The 22,238-nt window shown below is 42.9% G+C and overlaps 1 protein-coding gene across 2 annotated transcripts in view; it reads left to right on the top strand.

The window, feature by feature from the left end:
* The window catches only part of LOC122548820 (BTB/POZ domain-containing protein KCTD1), a 214,521-nt gene extending 207,407 nt beyond the window's left edge, over positions 1–7,114 (top strand). Inside the window, exons 4-6 of one of the 2 annotated variants that reach the window (XM_043687628.1) lie at positions 1,104–1,248; positions 4,148–4,453; positions 6,175–7,114. In XM_043687628.1, coding sequence (XP_043543563.1) covers positions 1,104–1,248; positions 4,148–4,453; positions 6,175–6,333 — 610 coding nt within the window. In that variant the 3' untranslated portion in view covers positions 6,334–7,114. The remainder of the gene's footprint in view (positions 1–1,103; positions 1,249–4,147; positions 4,454–6,174) is intronic. The other variant, XM_043687630.1, reaches the window with a different exon arrangement.
* The last annotated feature ends 15,124 nt before the right edge of the window (positions 7,115–22,238 follow it).

The raw sequence follows: 22,238 nt of genomic DNA, 5'->3' as shown, positions 1-22,238 counted from the left end.
AGGAGAGTCCTTCATGGTAACCTCAGCCAGAGTAGGAATTGAACCCCCACTGGTGACATTTCTTGGCATTGCAATGTAGCTGTCGAGCCAACCGATCCCCAACAAAATTGCAATAATTGGTGAACAGACACAATCAGTGATAAGGAAGTATAAATGTTTATCCCCAAAACACACTTGCACATTTGAAGAGAACAGAATCAAATCAGATTTCTGAAAAGATTGACTTTCTGAAAAAAAACATTTTGGCCATTGGGGCTACTCATGAAGGCAAAAGAAAAAACCATGGGGTGTTTCTTCAATTACTCTTTCAAAAGAACAAGTAGGTCTTATCCTGAACTCAACAAGAAAGTTTTTTCTTTTCAGTAATGAAAGAGGTCAGCTGGGCAGCTTTCTCATCGCGGGCTTTCCTCCTGCTCAGCTTGTTCTTAAGAGGCTGCCAGATAAAACAAGGCCCTGTCCAAGCCAGTCAGTGTTCAAGACAGGCCCAGCAGAGTCTTCAAGAAGTTCTCGACAATCATGTGATTTCTAGGAAGCCTTGTTTCAAAAAAAAGTCTCCATGAACTTTCAAAGATCTATTTTAAATAAAGCATTTCAGGTAGTTTGATGCAAATCACAAAATTTTACATAAAATCTTTTTTCCATGTTTGTGGATGTGGTGCCATTCAAACAGACTGCTTTGTCCTGGATGGTGTCAAGCTTCTTGAGTGTTGTTGGAGCTGCACACATCCAGGCAAGTGGGAAGTATTCCATCACACTCCTGACTTGTACTTTGTATATGGTAGACAGGCTTTGGGGAGTCAGAAGGTGATTTATTCACCATAGTTTTCCTAGCCTCTGACCTGCTCTTGTAGCCACTATAGTTATATGGATGGTTTAGACCAATTTCTGGTCACTGATAACTCCCAGGATGTCGATAATGCAGAATTCAGCGATGGCATTGAGATAAAGGATCTGCCATGATCATACTGAATGATGGAGCAGGCTTGAAGGGCTGAATAGCCTACTCCTGCTCCTAGTTTCTGTTACGTGGTGCCTCCAGTCTAAAAATTTGTTCTTGTTTACCCAGATATCTGACACTTGTGTTTTCTGTTGCCTTGTTGCAGAATTGGTCGTCTCTTTGATGGAACTGAGCCCATTGTCCTGGACAGCCTGAAGCAACATTACTTCATTGACAGAGACGGTCAGATGTTTCGTTACATTTTAAACTTTCTGCGCACTTCAAAGCTCCTTATTCCTGACGATTTCAAAGTAAGTTGACTGGCTTAACCACTTCCGCAAATGTATAAAGCTCCCAACAAATTCCAGCAACTGCACTGACACTAAACTCTTACTGAAGCTACCATGTGTTGGGTCGAACATGACTCCACACCCCATCTGAATGCTCAGGCAGATAATTCCAAAAGATGATACAGGGCCACATGCCAGGTTGATTAGCAAATTCGAAATATTTTGGATTGATGGATCCTTGACAGCATCAATTAGATGTTGGCTAAAAAATAGGAAAAAGAGGGTGGATATAGATGGGTATTTCTTAGGTTGGAGATGAGTTGAAAGTGGTGTTCGCCAGGGATCAATGTTGAGACCCTTGGTTTTTCTGATTCACAGAAATGATTTGGACATGGGTGTTGAGGGCAACATCCCTAAATTTGCAGATGACACTAAGATAGGGAGACCAGTAAATTGTGAGGTTAATACCTGAGCGATTTCAGAGGGACATTGACAAGTTGGACAAACCGGCAGACACCTGGCAGATGAATTTTAATGCAGAGAAATGTGAGGTAATATATTTTGGTAGAAAAAAAAAGAGTCACAATACAGACTCAATGGCACAACTCTGAGAGGGGTACAGCAGCAGAAGGACCTCAAGGTCCATGCACATGATTCTCTGGAGTTGAAACAGTTGTTAAGATTTATAGGATGATTATATATAAATAGAGGCATAGAGTAAAAAGCAAGGAAGAGATGCTACATCTCTACAAATCATTTGTCAGACCATATTTGATGTATTGTGTTCACTTCTGGGTGAAATAACTCCACAAAGGACAGTATTGCATCACCAAGTCCCCCTTTATTTACATGTGGAGAGTCCTTGACACTGAGCCAGCTCCCTCGGAGTGAACAGAACCTCTAACACACTACTTCCTTTTCCTGTTTTTTTTTAATTTTCCCCCACACTACTGCCGAACACTCTTGTTTATATCTGTTAGCCAGGGCTCCCTGATTGGACCAGGTTAACAGCCCCACTCAGGGAGCTCCTATTCAGTGAGGTCCACTCGGTTGACCTTGTTACAATCATTACACTGGGGACCTTCATATAAGGAAGGATGTTAAAGCCCTAGAGACAGTACAAAGGAGATTTACTAGATAGATCTCAGGAATGAGGGATTTTAGATACAAGGTAAGGTTAGAGAGATTGGGTTTATCCTCCTTGGAGCAGAGAAGATTAAGAGGTGACCTTATTGAGGTAATCATGGTTATGAAAAATTTTGACAAGGTAAAGAAAAATGTTTTCTTACCTTTAACTAGTATGTCAGTAACTGGAGGTCATAACTTCAAGGCTGTCAGCATGACAGCTAGGAATGAGATGAGGAGAAAAGTCCTTACGCAAAGAGTTGTTTGGATTTGGAAAACGCTCCCTTGGAGAGTGGTGGAGGCGGATTCCATAGGAGGTTTCAAAAGAGAGCTGGGTATGTATTTGAAAGGGATGGACTTAGAGGGTTCTGGAAATACAGCTGGAGAGTGGGAATAGCTTGGTTGCCTCTTTCAGGAGCCAGTACAGACACAATGGATTGAATGGCCTCTTCCTGCACTATAAAATTCTGTGATTCTGTGCATGAGCAGAAGTAGGCCATTCAGCCCATTGAGTCTGCTCCACCATTCAGTGAGATCATGGCTGATTCTGATAATCCTCAACTCCACTTTCCTGCCTTTTCCCCATTACCCTCGATTATAGTGAAAGCCTTTTTCCTCGGATGGTGATGACTAGCATGAGGGGACGTAGCTTTAAATTGAGGGGTGATAGATATAGGACAGATGTCAGAGATAGCTTCGTTACTCAGAATAGTAGTAGGGCATGAAATGCACTGCCTGCAAAAGGAGTAGACTCGCCAACTTCAAGAGCATTTAAATGGTCATTGGATAAACATATGGATGAAAATGGAATCATGAAGGTTAGATGGGCTTCAGAGTGGTTCCACAGGTCAGCGCAACATCGAGGGCCGAAGGGCCTGTACTCCACTGTAATGTTCTATGTTCTATGTTCCCTTCCTGATTAAAAATCTGTCAGTCTCTTGTTTGTGGGAGATGGCTGCACACCATTCAGTTGGCCTTTTTCCTACATTGACTACACTTCAACGGAACCTAAGTGGCTGCAGACTACTTTAGGATGTCAAAACAATTTATAAATGCAAGTCTTTCTCTTTTCTCACTCTTAATTATCCAATTACCTCTAGTCAGCTTGGACTATTATTGTCACTGAAGTGTAACTTGGAAAAAAAGGGGGCTTTTGTGGCACAGAGGTAGTGACCCTACCCCAGGGCCTGGAGGCCTGGGTTCAAGTCCCACCTGCTCCACAGGTGTGCAGTAACATCTCTGAGCAGGTTGATTACAAACATGGGTAATTCTTTTTTTAATTTGTAAAAGAAGACTTTTGGGGTCACAGTGGTAGTATTCCTACCTCTGGCCTGGAAAACTAGTTCATGTCCTAGTTACTACATAGGTATGTCATAACAAATCTGAACAGGTTACTCGTAATCTGGATTTCAAAGTTAGTATCGGTGATGATGACCATCTTCAATTGTTGTAAAAACCCATCTGGTTCCTTGAGGGAGGGAAATCTGCCACCCTGACCTGGTCTGGCCCACATGTGACTTCAGACCCATAGCAATGCGGCTGACTCTTGATTTCCCTCTTAGGTGGTTTGCAGAGGCCATTTATGGGCAGTTTGGCATGGGCAATAAATGCAAGGGCAGTTAGGGGCTGAATAGAAGAATTGATGGTTGTGACAGTGATGCCCACATTCCATGAAAGACTAAAACAAATAACAAACTGTAACACCAGTGCATGTTTTTCTGTGGTGTCTGTGAGGCTTTCACTGTATGTAGTACAAACACGTGAGAGTGCCTTTTGTTGCTTGTGTTGTGTTCAGGATTACAGCTTGTTATTCGAAGAGGCCAAATATTTCCAGTTGCAGCCCATGCTGATCGAACTGGAGCGCTGGAAACAGGAGAGGGAGCTGGGCCGGGTCTCGAGGCCGTGCGAGTGTCTGGTGGTGCGGGTGGCCCCTGACTTAGGGGAGCGGATCACTCTGAGCGGAGACAAGGCCCTGATCGAAGAGGTGTTCCCGGAAATTGGGGATGTGATGTGTAACTCAATTAATGCTGGCTGGAATCATGACTCAACGCACGTCATCCGATTCCCCCTCAATGGCTACTGCCACCTCAACTCTGTTCAGGTAATAGATTAAAGTTTTCACGCACATTTCTCTCTTTTTGTCTCTGTCTCTCTCTCTCACACACATGCTGTCTATCTCTCTCCCTCTCACTGTCTGTCTCTGTCTCATTGTCACTCTCTTTCTCTCTGTCTCTGTCTTTCTCTCTCTCTATCTCTGCTTCTCTCCACTTCTGTTTCTCTCTCATTGTCCCTCACTGTCTTTTTCTCTCTCTCACTTTCTCTAAAATTGTCTGTCTGTTTCTCTCCTCTCTCAGGCACACTGTCTCTGTCACTCTCTGTCTTAAATGGCATTAAGTCCTTTACCCCACTCCCTTGCTCACTAACGTACCCTGGCTCTTAGTCAAGTGAATCTTTCATTTTACAATTCTCATCCATCTTCTGCGACCCCATTATGGTATTACCCCCTCCCTCCTTGCATTGTCTTTTCCTTTGACCAAGTTTTTGGTCACCTACCCTAGTATTTCCTCATGTGACTCACTGTGTTACATTGTTTTATAAAGGGCAGATGTGATATTGACAATGGACTAGTAATCCAGAGACCCAGGCTAATGGCCTGTAGTCATGGGTTCACATCCCACCAATAGTGGATAGAAAAATTTGAATCAATAAATATTTGGAATAATTTTTTAAAAACCTACTAGTCTAATAGTAAACACTGAGTCATTAATGTCCTTTAGGGAAGGACATCTACCATGCTTGCCTGGCCTTGCCTACATGTGACTTCCAGTAGACTTTGGAACTCTCTTCCACAAACAGTAGTTAATTTTAAATCTGAGGGGAGATAATTTTTTGCTAAATAAAACTATTAAGGGATAAGGAGCAAAGGCAAGTCTATGAAGTTAGGCTACAGATCTCATTGAATGGTGAAACATTTAAGGGACTGAATGGCCTACTCCTACTCCTATTCCTATGTTTCCAAGCAATTAGGGATTGGCCGTGATTGCTGGGCCATCCATTCCAAATGAAGTTTTAAAAAAATCAAAACCCTGGAACTCTCTCCATCACGGTCCATGGACAACACATGGGCTGCAGCAGTTCACCAGCACTTTCTCAAGGCTGCATCTATGGATAGGTCAGAAATCCTTCCTTGCCAGTGACAGGTAGCTCGAATGAGTTAAAAGGATGCATTTCAGATGGTGGTGATTGCCCCAACCCTTTCAATCAAATTAGTTGCACCCTCCCAATCTTTCCCTGTGTCTCTGCAATTTTTCTGACAACTGAATATTTATCCAATCCCTATTGAAGGCTACTATTGAACCCGCCCTTTCAAACATAGTACGATGACCCATCTCCTTGCACCAGGAGCAGAATGCTAAATATTCGGAGAATATTCGGTTGCCAATTAAGAGATTTTGGTCAAAGTATTTCTGTATAAGTTGATGTTTGTAACATTTGTTGTTAATCTCTGGGGAATGCATTCAAAGTCTTGTGTGGTTTCTCAAAAGGGAAATTTCAGTGTCTGTTTCAGAAAACAGCAGCTTAGATTCATTACGTTCTGTGAGCTGCCAAAAGTCAGTTAAAGCTGACAGCTTTCCCAAACACGAAATGAATAATAGAAATTGTTGAAACACAAGTGAATCGTTTTGGGAGGCCCCAAAGCTGCAGTGGTGGTCTTGGCAAGTGGAACCTGGCTATGAGATCCACTCTGCTGCCCTTGCTGAGATGAGGACATAAAGCTTTAATGTGCTCGTATACTTCACATTGTCTGATTTCCTTTGCTAGGTCCTGGAACGATTACAGCTGAAGGGATTTGAAATTGTCGGATCCAGCGGCGGTGGAGTTGACTCCTCCCAGTTTAGTGAATACGTACTAAGGCGGGAAATCAAGCGACTATCCCGTGTACCACCTGTCATTCGAATAAAACAGGAACCCCTGGACTGAACTGACATACTTGTCGCGAGAGAGAGAGAGAGCAAAAATTCAAAAAAAAATTTTAAAAAATAAATACATTTTAAAAAAACACATTATCCATGCATTTGGTTAAAGATGTTGACTGTTGGTTCCCAAACTAAATGTTGGATGATGCACTATTTTCCGAGACTGCATCTAAATCCACATTTGAAACTTGTGGGATATCCACGAAATATTTATCGGTTTGTTGGAAGGAGGTTTTTTTTTTGGTTCCTGGAAGCGAATTGGCAACATTTCTCTCCTCGTCCCTCCACCCAGCGCTCCCCCCACCAAAAAAATCAAAAGCTTTTGCATTGATGCAATTCATTCCCAAAACTTTTCCCTTTTGATTTTTCTCTTTTGTCATTCAGACAACTTCGGAATATGGTTACTGTGTGTTCAAGCAGAGAGGAAAACTGATAAATAAATCTCAGGCACATCAGCCCATATGAAGCAGGGACGGGTCTAAGATCCATGGGTCACGTGGCGAGGTTCAAGTGAACATGGCTAGTTGAGGCCATGATCCAATCAGCCTTGATTATAGTATGTAGCAGGCCAGACTCAAAGGGCTGAATGGCCTCTTCCTGCTCCAATCTCTGGTGTGCTTGTGCGTTTTATTTCCACAGCTGTACTAATAATGCTTTCTGTGCCTGAGGGAAACATCTAGGGTAAATGTCATCTTGAGAAAATATCACCGACTTCATCCAGGTCTCAGATTTAACTGCTCAAGGGCAGTGCTGCACTCTCCTTGCTAATAGCAGCTCCCAGTTTATTGAATTTTACTGCGTGGAAAATAAGTTTTTTTTAAAAATACTATCAGGTTGCATTGTTTTTGTTAAAAAAAATGTCTTTTGCTGTTGATGCATATAGATCTTTATTAGAGCATCATTGTGCTATTTCCTGATGGAGGAGGATTAGACTTGGTGACAGGATACCAACCTCTGTGTAGTTATTAAAAAGAATAGAGGGGATAAGCTGCATTGGCACATACAATGAGAGCATGCTCTTAGTATACCCATTGTTGGAATCACAGGGGTGATGTTGGGGGTTTCCAGGGGATGACACTGATTTCACGACTCCCTCAATTCCATTCTTACCAACGGTTAACAAAAATAACTGTCAAAAACGGTGGAAATTCAGTCCTCCATCCAATCCCGTGGGTCTCCCACCCAGTTCTTTGCCTTCCACCCTACCCAAAAGGATTTTATGCTCATGTAGCTGTGGCTCATTATATGGAAGACTTGGCTTACTTGGAAACGAAGGTTTGCAATTCCAATAAGGCCTGAACCTTTTCAGTGTTTTGTATCAATGTTAAACATCACTAAAACAGACAGGAAGCTGAAACTTTTTGTTATGTGTTAGGATGCAATAACCAGACTTTGGGATAAACTTGACTAGGCAGGTATAATTTAGGCAAACATGCTTTCATTGAAACTGAACTCAACTACATTAATTGCTGAGTTCATGAGTTCAATGAACACTCATTCATATGTGCTAACAAAACTCATGATCTATGGGATTACCCAATTGGTAACCAATCAGTATCCACTTTTTGGGGTGGATTAATTAGCATCCTTTTCCTCAAATCTCTTTTCTTGTGTCCTAGTCCAAAACAATGCAACTCACTGTCTCCTTTTAACAATGTTGAAGTTCTGTACGGCCAAGCAATGATTAGATTTCATTTGGATTTATTGAGTATATCAGGGCTTTAGTTTTACCAGCCATCAGATGCTTCAAAGCACTTTCAAGCCAATGAAATAATTTATAGTGGAGTCACTGTTTGATTGAAGGAAGTGCAGGGGCCAATCTATGCACAGCAAGCTCCCACAAAGAATGATGTAATAATAAATGGATAATCTGTGATGTTGACTGAGGGATGAATATTGATCAGGAGAACTGGTTGCAATTTCCTCTCCAGTGTGTAGCTCAGCTTTTTGAGTATATTATGGGAGGACAATTGCAAGACAATTAATCCAGAGACCCAGATGATTGTTCTAGGGGCTTCAGGTTTGAATCTCACTTGGCAGATGGAATTTGAATTCAATGTAAGTCTGAAGGGAAGGGAAAGCTTACCTAATGTCGACAATGTAGCCATTGTCGATTGTCACAAAAGCCCACATGGTTCACTGCATTCTTTAGGGAACGAGACTGCTGTCCTTACCCGGTCTGGTCTGCACTATAGGAGGGATGTGACCACGCTGGCGAGGGTGTAGAGGAGATTTACCAGAATGTTGCCTGGGCTGGAGAATTTCAGTTATGAAAAGAGACTAGACAGACTGAGGTAGCTTTCCTTGGAGCAAAGGAGATTGAGAAGGCCATGATTGAGATATATTAAATTATGAGAGACATAGACAGTAGACAGGAAGTAATTTTTCACCTTGATGGAGGGATGATGGATTTAAGGTAAGGACCAGGAGGTTTAAAGGGGGATGGTGAGGGAAAGTCTTGTTTTGCCCCAGATGGTGCTGGGAATCTGGAACTCCCTGCCTGTAAGGGTTGGAGAGGCAGAAACTCTCATCACATTGAAGAAATATTTAGGTGTGTACTTGTGATACCAAGGCATACAAGGCTATGGCAAGTGCTGGAAAATGGGTTTAGAATATTAAGTGGCTGTTTTTAACTATCACAGACTTGATGGGCCAAAGGGCCTCCGTCTATGCTGTAGATTAGATTACCCACAGCGTGGAAAAGGCCATTTGGCCCAACAAGTCCACACCGACCCTCTGAAGAGTACCCACCCAGACCCATTCCCCTACCCTTTGTTTACCCCTGACTAATGCGCCTAACCTATGGCAATTTAGCATGGCTAATTCACCTAACTTGCGCATTTTTGGATTGTGGGCGAAAACCAGAGCACTCGGAGGAAACCCACACAGACACGGAGAATGTGCAAACTCCACCCAGACAGTTACCCGAGGTGGGAATCGAACCCGGGTCCCTGGAGCTGTGACATGTGACTCCAGAACCACAGAAATGTGGTTGACTCTTAAGTGTCCCTTGGGCAATAAATCATGGCATAACTAGCAACACATACATGCTTTGAGTGAATATTTTTGAAATTGAAAAGCCATTTCCCTCTTGAAATTCTTTGCTATGGTGGGAACACCTGCAGAATAATTTTCCATTTGGATTAAATAGTGCTTTGTAGAAGGAGGCTTATCGCAGTCATCGACATTTGCAGAAGGAGGCATTTGACCTGTCATATATGCACTTGTCAACAAAGATCTGACTAATCCCATTTTTCATCTCTTGGCGCAATGCAAGTGAATACTTAAATACTGCTTTTAATGTTACAAGAGTTGCTGTTTCAATCAACCTTTCAGACAGTAGTTCCAGATCCCACCATCCTCTACGTGAAAAAAATTTACCTCAGTTCTCCTCTTATCCTTCTGCCACATATATCTGCCTCCTGCACTCTCTACTAATTGGAAAAGTGTCTTCTTATCTGCTCCTCGTAATAGTATACACTTCTGCCTGGTTCCCTCGCTGCTGTAAGGAAAGCAGCGCCAGTCTATCTTCAAACCACAGACCCTCCAGCCCAGGCAGCATCCAGATGAATCTCCTCTGCACCCTGTTCAGTGAAATCACATCCTTCCTGCAATGTGGTGACCATAACTACACACAGTACACCAGTTATGGCCTAGCCAGTGTTTTATACACTTCCAGCATAACCTACGCACTCTTGTATTCCATGCCTCAGCTCATCAAGACAAGTATCCCACACATCTTCGTGTCCACCTTGTCTACCTACCCTACAATCTTCAGAGATCTGCAGATGTACACACCAATGTCCCTGTGATCTTAGAACTTTTCAAGACTACATCAGTGGTGGGTAAGTTGTTGGAGGGGATTCTGAAACATGAAATTTACATGCATTTGGTGAGGCAAGGACTGATTAGGGATAGCATGGCTTTGTGAACGGGAAATCATGTCTCACAGTCTTGATTGAGTTTTTCTGAGAATATAGCCAAAATGATTGATGAGAACAGAGCAGTATATGTTGTCCACATGGAGAGTAGTAAAGCCTTTGACAAGGTTTAACATGGTAGACTAATTAGTAAACTTAGACCACACGGGATTCAGGGAGAGCTTGCCAACTGTATACAAAATTAGCTTGACGGTAGGAGACAGAGGATGGTGGTAGACAGTTGGTTGGACTAGAGACCTGTGTCCAGTGGTGTTCTACAGGGATCGGGGCTGGGTCCACTTTTGTTTGTAATTTATAAAAATAATTTGGACGAGAATTTAGGAGGTATGGTTAGTAAGTTTGCAGATGACACCAAAATTGGTGGTGTAGTCGACAATGAAGAAGGTATCTAAGATTACAAAGGAATCTTGATCAATTGGGCCAATGGGCTGAGGAGTGGCAGATGCAGGTTAATTTGGATAAATGCGAGGTATTGCATTTTGGTAAAAACAAACAAGGGCAGGACTTAGACAGTTAATGGTAAGGCCCCGGGGTAGTGTTGTCGAACAGGAACCTGGGGTTCAGGTACATAGTTCTTTGAAAGTTGTGTCACAGGTAGACAGGGTGGGTAAGAAGGTATTTAGCACTCTTCCCTTCATTGCTCAGACCATTGAGTAGAGGAGTTGGGATGTCATGTTTTGGTTGTACAGGATATTATACACTTTGGGTACTGTGTACATTCTGGTCTGGTTTTCAGATAGAATCCCTACAATGTGGAAACAGGCCATTAGGCCCAATAAGTCCACACCGACCCTCCGAAGAGTAACCCACCCACACTCATCCCACTACTCTAGTATTCTACATTTCCCCTGACTAACCTACACACCCCTGAACACTATGGGCAATTTCGCACGGCCAGTTCACCCAACCTGCACGTCTTTGGGTTGTGGGAGGAACCCCATGCAGACACAGGGAGAATGTGCAAACTCCACACAGAAGCTGGAATCAAATCCAGGTCCCTGGCACTGTGAGGCAGCAATGCTAACCACTGAGCCATCCTCACGGTTTCCTGCTATAGAAAAGATATTAGATTGGAGAGGGCTCAGAAAAGATTTCTTAGGATGTTGCCGGGACTAGAGGGGGTTGTACAATGACAGCATTTAAAAGACATTTGGACAGGTACATGAAAAGAAAGGTTTAGAGGCATATGGGCCAAATGTAGGCAAATGGGACTAGTTTTGGGACACTTGGTCGGCATGGAAGAGTTGGGTCGAATGGTCTGTTTCAGTGCTGTATGACTCATACCAGTCACAGTGTAATCTCTTGCCTTGTTCGCCACCTGCAAAATGTCGCCATTTTCCAGGTTGACTTCTATTTGTCACTGATCTGGCCAGCTGACCAGTCTCCTGCAGCTTCACAGCTATCCTCCTCACTTTATACTACCTGACTTAATTTTCATGTCACCCATGAATTACTTGATTAAAACCCCCTACATTTGATTTCAAATTAACATACACCACAAACAGCAAAAGCCCCAGCACCAAGCGCTGTCAAACCCCACTGGAAACAGACTTCCAGTCACAGAAACGTCCCTCTAGCATCACCCTCTGCTTCCTGCCTTTCAGCCAAGTTTGGATCCAATGTGTCACTTTTCCCATGGACTCTTACTTTCTTAACCGGTCTGCCAGAAGGACCTTTATGAAAAGCCTTGTTAAAGTCCATCAAATACATTACCCTCATCAACACTTCTGGTTACCCCCTTAAACGATTCAGACTTGTCAATCATTGTTATTCATTCACAGGATGTGGGCATCACTGGCTGGGCCAGCACTTACTGCCTGTCCCTAGCTGCACAGAAGGCAGTTTAGAGTCAACCATATTGCTGTGGGTCTGGAGTCACATTTAGGCCAGGCCAGGTAGGGATGGCAGTTTCCTTCCCTAAAGGACATTAGTGAACCAGCTGGGTTTTTATGACAATCAATGTTGGTTTCATGGTTATTAGTAGATTCTTAATTCCTGAATTTTGCTTTATTGAATTCAAATTCCACCATCTGATGTGCTGGGATTCAAACCTAGATCCTCAGAACATTAACTGGGTTTCTGGATTAATAGTCTAGTGATAATACCACTACCAATAGAAGGCCATTGATCTTTCCATTCATGACAGTCCTATTACAAATCCATGCTGACTATCCCTCATTAATCCCTCTCTCTCCAAGTACAAATATATTCCAACCCTCAATTCTTTCTAGTTACTTCACACCAACACTGAGGTTAGACCAACTGGCCTGTAATTCCCTGGTTTATCCCTTCCTCCTAGCTATTTTATAGAGTAGCTTGGCAACTCCCAACCCATTTCCTCATGTCCCCAATACCAGCATTTTTTCTTACTTTCAAGGATCCTCTGCTGAAGGGCAACTATTAAACCTGGTATATACTGCCATATTGGACAGCTGATTCCAAATACCAACTATTCTATTCAAAAAGCCCTCACCAATAGTCAAATCTTTTTAACCATGTAGTGATTGCGATGATGTCAGCCAGGTGGACCTCAGAATCTGAGTTCCCTGATTTGGGCTGTTAACCTGGTCCAATCAGGGAGCCCTCACTGACAGACATAAACAGGAATGTCAAGGGTTCTGTTCATTCTGAGAGCTGGCTCTGAGTGAGCTGGATCAGTGTCAAGGACTCTCCACATGTAAATAAAGGGTGACTTGGTGATGGGATACCGGCCTCTGTGGAGTTATTTCAGTGGTGAAGAGAGAAAAGAATAAAATAATTCATTGGCAACAGTTTTCTTTGACTTAGGGGAAGCATTTCTGGCGTCATGCCATTATTTGGGAAACGTGACTCATTCAATGCTGCAATTAAAGATTGGGCCCAGTACATGGAAAGAATGTTTTTTTTCTGGAAAATGACATTAAGCTAGATGAAAAGCAACAAATAAGTCTCATGACAACATGTGGAGTCGTAGCTTTTGGTTATTAGGAGCCTAACTCCCTGAGGCATCATATGCAAAAACCTTTCAAGAATTGATGGATTTAGTAAAGAATAGCGTGACCCCAAGCCTCCTCTAATCCTGAGATGCTATCGCAAAAACCAGTCTTTAATATACTCTGGGATTCGACCCTTAAGTTAACACATGACCCAGCTAGACTGAGCACCTATACCAGTGAAATTTCACAGAATCAACTTTGAGAAGCTGGTTCAATTACCATTGATTGTAGTAAAAGGCTCGGGCCCAGTATGATGGGACAAAATTGATTGAAGAAGATTCACCTTGATTGGCTCAATTTTTCAATTAGAAAATGGCGACCTGAGTGAAGTCCTAATTCAATATCTGGAAGTGTTTAAAGAAGGTCTAGGGACTATCAAAGGAGCCGAAGGCACCTTGCAAGTTGACCAGGAAACAATTCCATGATTCTGCAAGGCCCACCCAGTGTCATTTGTCTTATTGGCAGAAGGCTGGAAAGCAAAGGACTCATCCAGGACAGTTTGTGGAATGGTCATACCAACTGTAAAGGCAGACTGTCAGTTTGTCTTTGTGGGGATGCTAAACAAAAGGTAAACTGCTTTTCACAATTGAATAACTACCCAATCCCTTGCTTATACACAGACCTGGTGAGGTGGGGTGGTGGTGGTGGTGGGGTGGGGGAGGTGTTGTCCTTCATGCAGCTGGACAGGAGCCATGCAAACTTGCAATTGCGGTTAAGTGTGAATTCCCAGAAGTATGCTACAATTTATACCCATAAGGGTTTCTACCAAGATACGAGACTGTGATACTGTCAGCCTGTGCAATTTTTCAGGTACGTCTGAGAACATTTTACAGGGTCTTTCCCAGCTCACCATTTATCTAGATGACGTGCTAGTAACAGAGAAAACCAATAAGGAACACTTAGAGTACTTGAACATCGTCCTTATACATTTCTCCCATGTGGGCATCTGCCTTAGAAGGGAAAGATGCGTGTTCCAGGCACCCAGAGTGATCTACTCTGGCTCCAGAGTCAACAAAACCAGGCTACACCCGTTGGAAGTTTACACTGATCAGGGTCAATGATAGAAAAAAACTGTGTGCACACTTTCCAATACAAAGTGAGGGTGACAAAGGTGCCTGTTTCCCACGTCTGTCCCAGAGCTTAGGTCTTTCTTTGGGATAGTGAATTATTACGAAGAATTCATACATAACCTGGCCTTCATCTTGACATCTTTGCATCGACTCTTAAAAACAGGGTCAGCCTTGGAAATAGCTGGTAGCCAATCAATATGTTCCAGGGAAGTGAAGAAACAGCTATCATTCTTAGATGTTGGCACACTACGATTTCAAGTGAGATCTATGCCTCTCGGTATGGTATCAGGGTAGTACTAGCTCATAAGTTGTCCAACGGAGAGAAAGGCTAAGTAGCATATTCATCTCACACTTTGCCTAATGCAGAGTGTAAATACGCCCAGCTAGAGAATGATGGTTTGGTGTTCATATTCAGAATAATACTTTTACAGATGTAAATTTATAATAACTACAGACCACAAACCCCCACTAGATCTATTTAAAGAGGACAAGGTAGTGCCATCCATAGTTTCAGGCCGAATTCAGTAGTGGGCACTAGTGCTGAGTGCCTATAATTACAAGTTGGAACACTCTGCAAGGCCAAGTAGCAAATATGGATGCATTGAGCACATACACCATCAGTAGTGTGGCACTGGAGAGTCCATAATGGTGTTAAATTTTCTGGACACACTTCCAATCACAGCTGACAATATCAGACTTTGGATGCAAAACTAAAACAGCTGGTGATATTGGGGGAAAACCAAAGGGCCATCACAGCCAGAATTAAAACCTTTTATTGGACCTGGAGAGACCAGATCAGAGTAGGAGAGAGCAAGAGTGATTGTGCCAAGCAAAGGTCACTGCCAGATTCTGGCTGAACGCCAGCAGGGTCATCCAGGGGTTTCCAAAATCAAGATGTTGGCAAGGGGTTATGTCTACTAGCCAGGATTAGATGCATTGAATGCAAAATGGCCTCACATTACTGCCAGCAGCACCCCCACATTTGTAGGAATGGCTGGGTAAACCCTGGATTCATAATGGATGACCACTCAATGGCTGGATGTGCATAGAGTTCATTTGCTTGACCAGGGACAATGATAGAAAAGCTGTGCGCATGCTTTCCAATACACAGACTCCCAGAAGTGTTGGTCGCAGATAACTGCCCATTGTTTACCAGTGGGAATTGGAGTATTTCCAAAAGTTGAATTGTATATAAATGACAGTTCCATACAATCCATCATCCAATGGCCTGGCAGAAAGAGCAGTTCAAAATTTGAAGACAGGCTCAAAGAAATAGCCTACATCTTCACTCGATACCAACCTGTCCCAGTTCCCATTTGATTATCGGACCATCCCTCACACAACTACAGAGACAGCTCCAGTGTTGCTAATGGGGAGAAGATGTCACACCAGCTTAAATCTGATCTTTCAGGACCTTGGGGAAGGGTGAAACAGCATCAGGAACACCAATGCCGCTCACAATGCTGCTAAACGAGAGAGGCGGTTTACCTCAGAGGAGAAAGTTTGGTGTAGGTATCATGAGAGCGAGTAAGAGGCATGGTGGCCATGAGGTCAGTTCCTGTGATGTACTAAGTTGGAGTAGGTGTGACCGTCCTGTGCAAACTCACAAACGTTCCGGGAGCAAAATCTGCTCAGCTGCTCGACAGCCTTTCCCAAATTTTCCAGAATCCATGGGTTCTCCCTCTCTGTGAAGCGTTGAAGATACCTCAGAATCGGAGATGTTGTTGATGCCTTTGCCATCTGAAGAAGAGAATGAATTTCTCCTGAGATGCTATGGGCACAAGAGGCAACCTACTATGTGTCACACGCTGCCCGTCTCAGAGGCTGAGTAGGCGAAACCTGATCTGGTCCTGAAATGCCCCAGGAAGAACTACAAGAGAAAGAATCGGCCTATTCCTCTGAATTAGAAAGGGAGGGTTGTAGAGATTGCAATGAGGTCAGCCAGGTGGACCTCAGAATCTCAGCTTCCTGACTGGGGCTGTTAATCTGGTCCAATCAGGGAGCCCTGGCTGACAGGTGCAAATAGGAGTGTCAGAGGTTCTGTTCACTCTGAGAGCTGGCTCTGAGGGAGCTGGATCAGAGTCAAGGGCTCGCCGCATGTAAATAAAGGTTGACTAGGTGACAGAGTACCGATCTCTGTGGAGTTTTTTAGAACTACATTTTGTGACATTTTTTAAAAAAACTTTATCAAAGTGTCCAGCTCCAGAAGGAGCAGCCAGCTTCTCCAAATCCGTCACTGTTAGATCAAACTCAAAGACAAAAAAAAATGCAAAGATCATTGCAAACACCTTTATAAAGGTAAGATTAAAAGCAGCGAAGAGCAGTGTTGTAAGTTTCCATTATTCTATAAAAATACTTTGGGAAAAGCAGATAAACGCCTTGTCAGATAAAGGATATATCTTTAAAGCGTGTTTGCAGTAAAACCCTCTCCTAAATCATTATTTTGCACAAGTTTCACCCCATCAGGTCCCCATATCACAAGATTTCAAAATTACTTCAGTGGCTATGGACTTTGTGAATATTCTGAGGTCATGAAAAAGCAACTCCATAAATGCAATAATTTTTAAAAATTGAGTCAGTCTCTCAACTTTTCTTATTTGTTACATCTTTCAAAGAGACATTTCCCTCTTCCTCCCTGAGTGCCATCTCAGCATCCTTTCAGTTAGACAGCATTTACCTGACAAGGGATTAGGCTGATAACTCCGTAAAGATCCGTGACTAATGAGTCACTTGTGATTCTTTCTTCCACCTTATCCGGCCCTTTCCCTCCTGTGCAATTGTTGAAGGGGCCATTCCGGCCTCACAAGCTGGTTCTGCGAATCAGTTGGGGTCATAAGGCCATAGAGGAGCAGAATTAGGCCATTTGGCCCATTGAGTCTTGTCTGCCATACAATCATGGCCATGATGTTTCTCAACCCTATTCTCCTACCTTCTCCCCCATAAATCTTGATCCCCTGACTAATCAAGAATCTCTCTCTGTCTTAAATACATTCAATAGGATAGTGAAGAAGGCATTTGGTATGCTTTCCTTTATTGGTCAGAGTATTGAGTACAGGCGTTGGTGGGCAAAGTCTTTTCCCTGGGGTCGGGGAGTCCAGAACTAGAGGGCACAGGTTTAGGGTGTAAGAGGAAAGATATAAAAGAGGGACAACTTTTTCACACAGAGGGTGGTACGTGTATGGAATGAGCTGCCAGAGGATGTGGTGGAGGCTGGTACAATTGCAACATTTAAGAGGCATTTGGATGGGTATATGAATAGGAAGGGTTTGGAGGGATATGGGCTGGGCGCTGGCAGGTAGGACTAGATTGGGTTGGGATATCTGGTCGGCATAGACGGGTTGGACCAAAGGGTCTGTTTCCGTGCTGTACATGTCTATGACTCTATGACTTGGTCCCCATAGCCCTCAGCGTCAATGAGTTCCACGGAGTCACCACCCTCTGGCTGAAGAAATTCTCCTCATTTCAGTTCTAGAGGGTCATCCCTTCCCTCTGATGCTGTGCCCTCAGGTCCTAGTCTCTCCTACTGGTGGAAACATCTTCTCCATGTCCACTCTATCCAGGCCTTTCAGTATTCTGTAAGTTTCAATCAGATTCTCCCTCAGCCTCTAAACTCCATCGAGTACAGATCCAGATTCGTCAACCACTTCTCAGACAGCAATGGGATCTCTCCGTGCCAATCATTCTATGTAAATCAAAGTAGTATTTTATTCCCTGATACTAGACCAATAATAATTGAGATATGATTTACTGGCACTGGAACCTGTATTTTGGATTATTCTTGTAAATCTCCAGTGGACCCGTGTCCAACACCAGCATATCCTTCCTAAGATACGGGGCCCAAAACTGCTCACAATGTTCCAAATGCGGTCTGACAAGAACCTTAAATAGCCTCAGCAGAACAGCACCATGGCTGGTTATACCTTAACTCTACCTACTTCCATAGTTATGTAGCTCAATAAACCTGAGTAACTAGAATCTATCATTGCTGCTTTTGACATTTCCACTTTGACTCCCCTGATTTCAGCAGGTTTTTGGGATAAGAAATATCAAAATGTCCACCTTGTACATCCTGATATCCTCTCTGAATGGCTGTCTTCACTTAATTATTCATTTATGAGATATGTGTATAGTTGGGCAAGACCAGCATTCATTCCCTGCAGAAGGTGCAGCTGAACTTCCCTCTTGAACTACGTGGTATAGGCTCTTAGGGAGAGTGTGCCAGGATTTATGACACAGAAACATGAGTTTTAATTCCTTCCCATCAGCAATGCCTTACCAACTGTGATCACAGACAAAACCATGTTATGTTCATGGTCTCTGAATTTGGACTTATCTGAAAAGTGAGAACAGAAATGTCTAGATCTTTAAATTAAACCTTTTCCGCAGTCAAACTAGCAGAATTGTGAGAGAGTGCACATTTCACAGGCAGCAGCTTAACCTGGTTTTGCGCTTATAGGATCCAGACCTTGATAGTTTCTAATCCTGTTGTGCATTAGCTGCTGTGACTGTTGGACATGACTCACACCAGCCATTCAGATTCTCCAGTGTCTGAAAAGACTGCCGAACTGAAGGATTTACAGAATTACAAACAATAAGGTTGTATTACACTTTTGAATAGAATCGTACATAAACTCAGCGAAATTGAGGACTGCAGATGCTGGAGATTAGAGTCGAGAGTGTGGTGCTGAAAAAACACAACAGGTCAGGCAGCATCCGAGGAGCAGGAGAATCCTGATAAAGGGCTTTTGCCCGAAACGTCGATTCTCCTGCTCCTCGGATGCTGCTCACACAGAAACTCGTCAATGTGTGAATGAAATTGCAATTAGATTGGAAACCATTAATGACAAATTTATTTGCCAAAGTAATTGAGAGTGGAATTAGAAGAATGTTCTGTTTCCTTTGAACTGATTACAAGATGATTTTAGACCACATTTTGTTCTGTTTCTGTATAAAGGTGAAGAACTAACATCAATATTGGTGTCACCATCTTCACATTCATTGATTAGCTTCAACCTTAAGTCTTGCCTTTGACACTGTACTATATGGCCATTAGTAGGTGCAGCATATAGTGTCATAGAGTCATAGAGATGTACAGTACGGAAACAGACTCTTCGGTCCAACCCGTCCACGCCGACCAGATATCTCAACCCAATCTAGTCCCACCTGCCAGCACCCAGCCCATATCCCTCCAAACCCTTCCTATTCATATACCCATCCAAATGCCTCTTAAATGTTGCAATTGTACTCCAGTCTGAAAAACAACCCTCCACCACCACCCTCTGTCTTCTACCTTTGAGCCAATTCTGTATCCAAATGGCTAGTTCTCCCTGTATTCCATGAGATCTAACCTTGCTAATCACTCTCCCATGGGGAACCTTGTCGAACGCCTTACTGAAGTCCATATAGATCACATCTACTGCTCTCAATCTTCTTTGTTACTTATTCAAAAAACTCAATCAAGTTTGTGAGACATGATTTCCCATGCACAAAGACTATCCTGAATCTTATACTTTGAAACAGAAAAGTAGGTTTATTAGAATACAGGTTCTAGTGCCAATAAATTACACATCAATCAGCACTGTCCTAATGTCAGGGATGAAATATTACTTTGGCACAGGAAGATCCCATTTGACCTGACTAGCCCATGTTGGTGCCTAGCCCCACATGAGCTATTTATCCAACTCAGCTTGCACATCCTGCTACTCTGTTCTGACTCTTTGTTTACAACAGACGACTGTAGAAAGGCAAATCCAATACAAAGACCAAAACGTTTCAGTTCCCACTGTTCAGAAGAGTCCAAATCCAGGAGTCTTCGATACAGGATAGTCACTAATAAGTGCATTTGGCCCATGTCCCTCTAAACCTTTATCATTCATGGACCTGTCCAGATGTCTTTTAAACTTCCTCTGGCAGCTTATTCCACACACGAACTACCCTCTGGGTGAAGAAATTGCCTCTCGGATCCCATTTAAATATTTCTCCTCTTAACCTTAAAGATATGCCTCTTAGTTTTGAACTCCCCTCACTCTGCAAAAAGACTTTGGTAATTCAACTTATCTATGTCCCTCATGATCTTACAAACTTCTTTAAGGCCTCAATCTTTCTGCACTCCAGAGAAAAAAGTCCCAGCCTATTCAGCCTCTCTTTATAACTCAAACCCTCCAGTCCTGGCAACACCCTGGTAAATCTTTTCTGAAGTCTCTCCAATTTAATAACACCCTTCCTATGACAGGGAGACCAGAACTGTTGTGCATTATTGGCTGTGGTTGTTGGACACCAGCCTTTCAGAGTCACACGACACACCCCACCCCCTCAACTGTCAAAATTTGATTCGTTTCTTTGCTGTTTGGAAGATTGATACACACATAACCAAATATCTTTCTCCAATAATTCTGCAAATCATGGTTCTGATTTCTTCCAGTGAAAAGAGATAAATACTCACCTTTGTACAACACAACTAGCTGCCGTTTCAGGAAAACTTTCAAAGGTTTTGTTTTGAAAAAAAGGGAAGTTTAGTCCTACCTTGTTTAGTAATTATTATAAAGTTGAGTAAAGTGCAGACTGACTATGAACCTGCCACACCAAGCAATCTTGGCGGGATCTGAATGTAAAGATTTGTGGAGTTTTGACTAAACACTCCTTAGTCTAAATTAAAACCAGGAAGGACTTGAAAATACACCTCAACAGGTCTGGAGATAACTGTGGAGAGGGAAAAACAGAAGCTTGCGTTTTGAGTCCAGTTTCTGAGTCAAAAAGCTTCTCTATTGGATTTACCCAGTGACTATCTTTTACTTCAGACTAGACCATGATACCTTGCAGGAGAAAGTGAGGACTGCAGATGCTGGAGATCAGAGCTGAAAAATGTGTTGCTGGAAAAGCACAGCAGGTCAGGCAGCATCAAAGGCTCATTGCAAGGTTATATTGCAGTCCTTTTATCAACAGAACCTACAATGTTCCCATCTCATTTAATGATGTGGAGGAGCCAGTGTTAGACTGGGAGGGGAACAAGGTTAAAAATCACACAACACCAGGTTATAGTCCAACAGGTTTATTTGGAAGCACTAGCTTTCGGAGCGACGCTCCTTCATCAGGTGGTTGTGGAGCAGAATCATAAAGCACAGAATTTATAGCAACACGATTGCAGTGTCATTGGAATGTAATATTAAACACATTTCGCTTAAGTCTTTGATCTTTTAGAATGATCATGTACGTTTTGGTTCCTTCACATGTAAATCCCAGAACTTTCTTAAAGTTACATTGTCAAGATAGCTTTAATAGTAGGTGCTATCTCAGCTCAGATAATGCATTGAAGGTGTGAGGTTAAGGTCTGTCTGTGTCCTAATGTTAGGTCAGACTGATTCTAAAGTGGGATTTACAGAATCTTACACTGATCTATGCAGTTTTTGAGCAAAATAAAATGTAATTCTGCAAGTACAAATTCACCCCACAGACGTATATGTGTTCTTATGCAGGGGAGACCGAGTAAGTGTCTGCGTGTGGGTGTGAATGTGGGGATGTGAGTGTGAGTGTGAGAGAGTGTGTGTATGCGCGTACGTGCGAGTGTAATGAGGTATGAGACTGAGAGAGGATGCATGTGTGGGTGAGAGTGTATGTCTGAGCGTATCTGAGATAGCTTGTGTACAAGAGAGAGTCTGCGTGAGTGTATGTGTGTGTGCGTGTGCACGCTTGTGTTCAAGTGTGTGAGAGAGTGTATAGTGCAGTGGGGTCATCTGTCATGTGACATGAACCCAAGGTGCCAATGAGGCCATCCCCATGGGTATTGTTAGAAACGAAAATCGCTTCTCAATAATCGCTCTAGACAAATTCAGGAAAACAAAGTTTTATTAACAAGTCAAGTCTGCAGAGTCGGGCACCCTTAAAGAAAAGGCGCGCTGAGGCTTACAAAGTCTCCATTATATATAG

Source organism: Chiloscyllium plagiosum, chromosome 4 (assembly GCF_004010195.1).
Source record: "Chiloscyllium plagiosum isolate BGI_BamShark_2017 chromosome 4, ASM401019v2, whole genome shotgun sequence".
In the NCBI taxonomy this organism is placed as follows: Eukaryota; Metazoa; Chordata; class Chondrichthyes; order Orectolobiformes; family Hemiscylliidae; genus Chiloscyllium; species Chiloscyllium plagiosum.
Note: the sequence above shows the minus strand (reverse complement) of the source record. Positions and strands in the feature narration are given on the sequence as shown.